The sequence below is a fragment of the Rhagoletis zephyria genome, unplaced genomic scaffold, assembly GCF_001687245.7.
Source record: "Rhagoletis zephyria isolate East Lansing unplaced genomic scaffold, Rhagoletis_zephyria_1.1 Rzeph_scaffold_32479, whole genome shotgun sequence".
NCBI classification, from domain to species: domain Eukaryota; kingdom Metazoa; phylum Arthropoda; class Insecta; order Diptera; family Tephritidae; genus Rhagoletis; species Rhagoletis zephyria.
The window spans coordinates 1,203-3,919 of NW_016189534.1; the positions used below are offsets into that span (position 1 = coordinate 1,203).

The 2,717-nt window shown below is 35.2% G+C and overlaps 1 protein-coding gene across 1 annotated transcript; it reads left to right on the forward strand.

Moving 5' to 3' along the window:
• Nucleotides 1–215: 215 nt before the first annotated feature.
• Nucleotides 216–2,630, forward strand: LOC108353955 (multiple C2 and transmembrane domain-containing protein 1-like; the record flags this gene model as incomplete). The annotated part of the gene is made up of 3 exons (XM_017605145.1): nt 216–446; nt 644–786; nt 2,439–2,630. Coding segments are annotated over exons 1-3 (483 nt in total), but the record flags the coding sequence as incomplete, so codon positions are not given.
• Nucleotides 2,631–2,717: the final 87 nt, after the last annotated feature.

Sequence of the window (2,717 nt, forward strand, 5' to 3'; positions counted from 1 at the left end):
GCCTTATCACACCAATACTTTATCTAAATAATTTACATCCACACTTTTTATCTCTCCTTCTTATTTAAATTACGCTCATACACCCACTTTTTATCACATTTTCGGTCTACTTTCTATCCGCTTTCGTTCTTATTTTCTAAATAATTCTGCAACTGCATTGCTGGCACCAATGCATATTTAATCTGTTTTGCATTTCCGAGACACTCGCCACCTCAAACCTTTTCATTTCGGCTGATTGTCACTACTTTAGCTTAACTAATTTCATTTGTATATCTTTCGCCACCGTGTCTCTTTACTAATGCCAAACGTGTACACTACTAACATTCTCATTTGCCAGGCGGAAGAGTTGCGCCGCAAAAAGGAAGCACAATTACGACAGTACGTCTTCTTTCAGTTGCGCATACATCTGAAGAGCGGCAGCGATTTGATGGCCATGGACAAGAATGGTGAGTTACACACAGACACACACACACACACACACTCGTGCATAAATAATTTTGTTTGAAAATTCCAGCATATTTTAATATAATCCAATTTGTTTGCTTAGGTCTTGTCGTAAGCGCTTCATTTTCAGCGTTTTTTCTTAATCCCAAATCTAATTACATACACACTTTTACTCTTTTGTTTCCAACCGTTTATGCAGGACTTAGTGATCCTTATGTAAAATTCAAAGTTGGCGGTCGACTGCTGCATAAATCGCGCACCATTCATCGGGACCTGAATCCGGTGTGGGATGAAGTGTTCATTGTGCCCATCGAAGATCCCTTTCTGCCCATTAATGTGAAGGTGAGTGTTTTTAATTTTAAGAAAAATAATTATGTATTTTATATAGTCAGTATCAAGGCAAAAAACCCCCAATGATTATGCTTTGGGTAATACTTTTGAATTCTGGTACGATAATTTGAGCTCAGAGGACTAAAGGTTGCCTAGAATTTAGTGGTGGTCCTAAAAACTTTAACATCTAAATTTGGTAGGTATAGGGGCCACTTTATTTGGTCCTACGAACAAAATAAAGACAAGCGTGAAAATTTATAAATTTTTTTGAGGCTACCAGGATTTGAAAAAAACTTCAATAAAACAAAATTAATTTGATACAAGTAAGAGCAGCGCTGTCTTCGGCTATGCCGAAGGCTTCATATCTTTCATGAGCATCTGAAAATTTTTCTTTAACAGATTACTGCATTTGAATAAATTTATATATTCACAGCAGGCATAGATAGAGGAGATACATATATAAAAAATCATATCTAAACAATCAGAGGTATCGAGGATATACCTTATATAGCACTAATCTTAGTGATTTTCACTGCTGCGTGATCGGTATGTAAACTGGTAACACAATTTAATGGGTTTAGCTTCCAACATAAAGAAGATACATTTATCGCAAAAACTGGTATCTGAACAATCAGTGCTATAGGAGATTAAGATTATACAGCATATATTTTGACGATTTTCTCTGTAGACTTTGTATTATTATTTAAAAAATAGCTTACGAAATTTATCGGTTTTAGCTGTCCAAATAAAGGAGTTTTACAGTAAAACCCCATATCTGAACAATCAGTTGTATGGGGACAATAAACGGGTTATAGTGACCCGATCTTTGTTAATTTTACTGTAAACTTTCTTTTGATAATGAGTGAAAATAGTGCGAAATTTCATGTTTCTAGCTGCATAGATGGAGGAGTTATAACGAAAAATCTTATATCTGAACAATCAGCTGTATGAGAGCTATAGGTTATAGTGACCCGATCTTTGCAATTTTCACTCTAAGTTTTCTGTTATAATGGGTCGAAGTATTGCAAAATTTCATGTTCCTAGCTGCATAAATGGAGAAGTTATAACGAAAAATTGTATATCTGAACAATCAGTTGTATCGGAGCTATATGTTATAGTGGTCCGATTCTTCTGGTTCCGACAAATGATTAATACATTATAAAAATACACCCACCTACCAAATTTGATCTGGATATCTCGAAAACTGAGAGACTAGATTACATACAAACAGACGGACAGACAGACAGACGGACAGACGGACATGGCTAAATCGAATCAGCTCGCCGTTCTGATCATTAGAGTATACATTTTAATGGGTCTATCTCTTCTTTTTCTGGTACTTACAAACATCGGACCAAAGTTATAATACCATTTCATGCTCATAAAAGGTATAAAAAGAAATCAGGAGCTCCATGTAGATGTAAATGCTTGCAGTTTACACCATTTACCTGAATTTATCACAATTTGGAATTTCTGATATTTGGTTGCATTTTTGATAAAGCCATTAACAAATGTACATTTAACTAGAAATATTATCACATCAAATTAATCTGCCTAGGTATACACTAACACCAACCATAATTCACGCTGTCATGCTAATAAATCTCACTCAAATTATTATCACTTTAATTATCAATTCAATTTGTCATTCTAAAACTCTGCAGGTATTCGATTACGATTGGGGATTGCAGGATGATTTTATGGGTTCAGCGCAAATCGATTTAACCCAACTGGAATTGGGTAAAGCAGAAGATGTCAGTCTGCCATTGCATGACATAAATCACCCAGAGCGACAAATGGGTGAAATACTCATAAATCTAACACTTTGGCCGCGCAGTCAAGAGGATAAAGAAATGGTGAGTCAGTTGAAATTAAAATTGAATTTCGTCTCTATTTAGTATTGTGCGCCGGAATGGATTGAAATGATTAAGTACATACATACA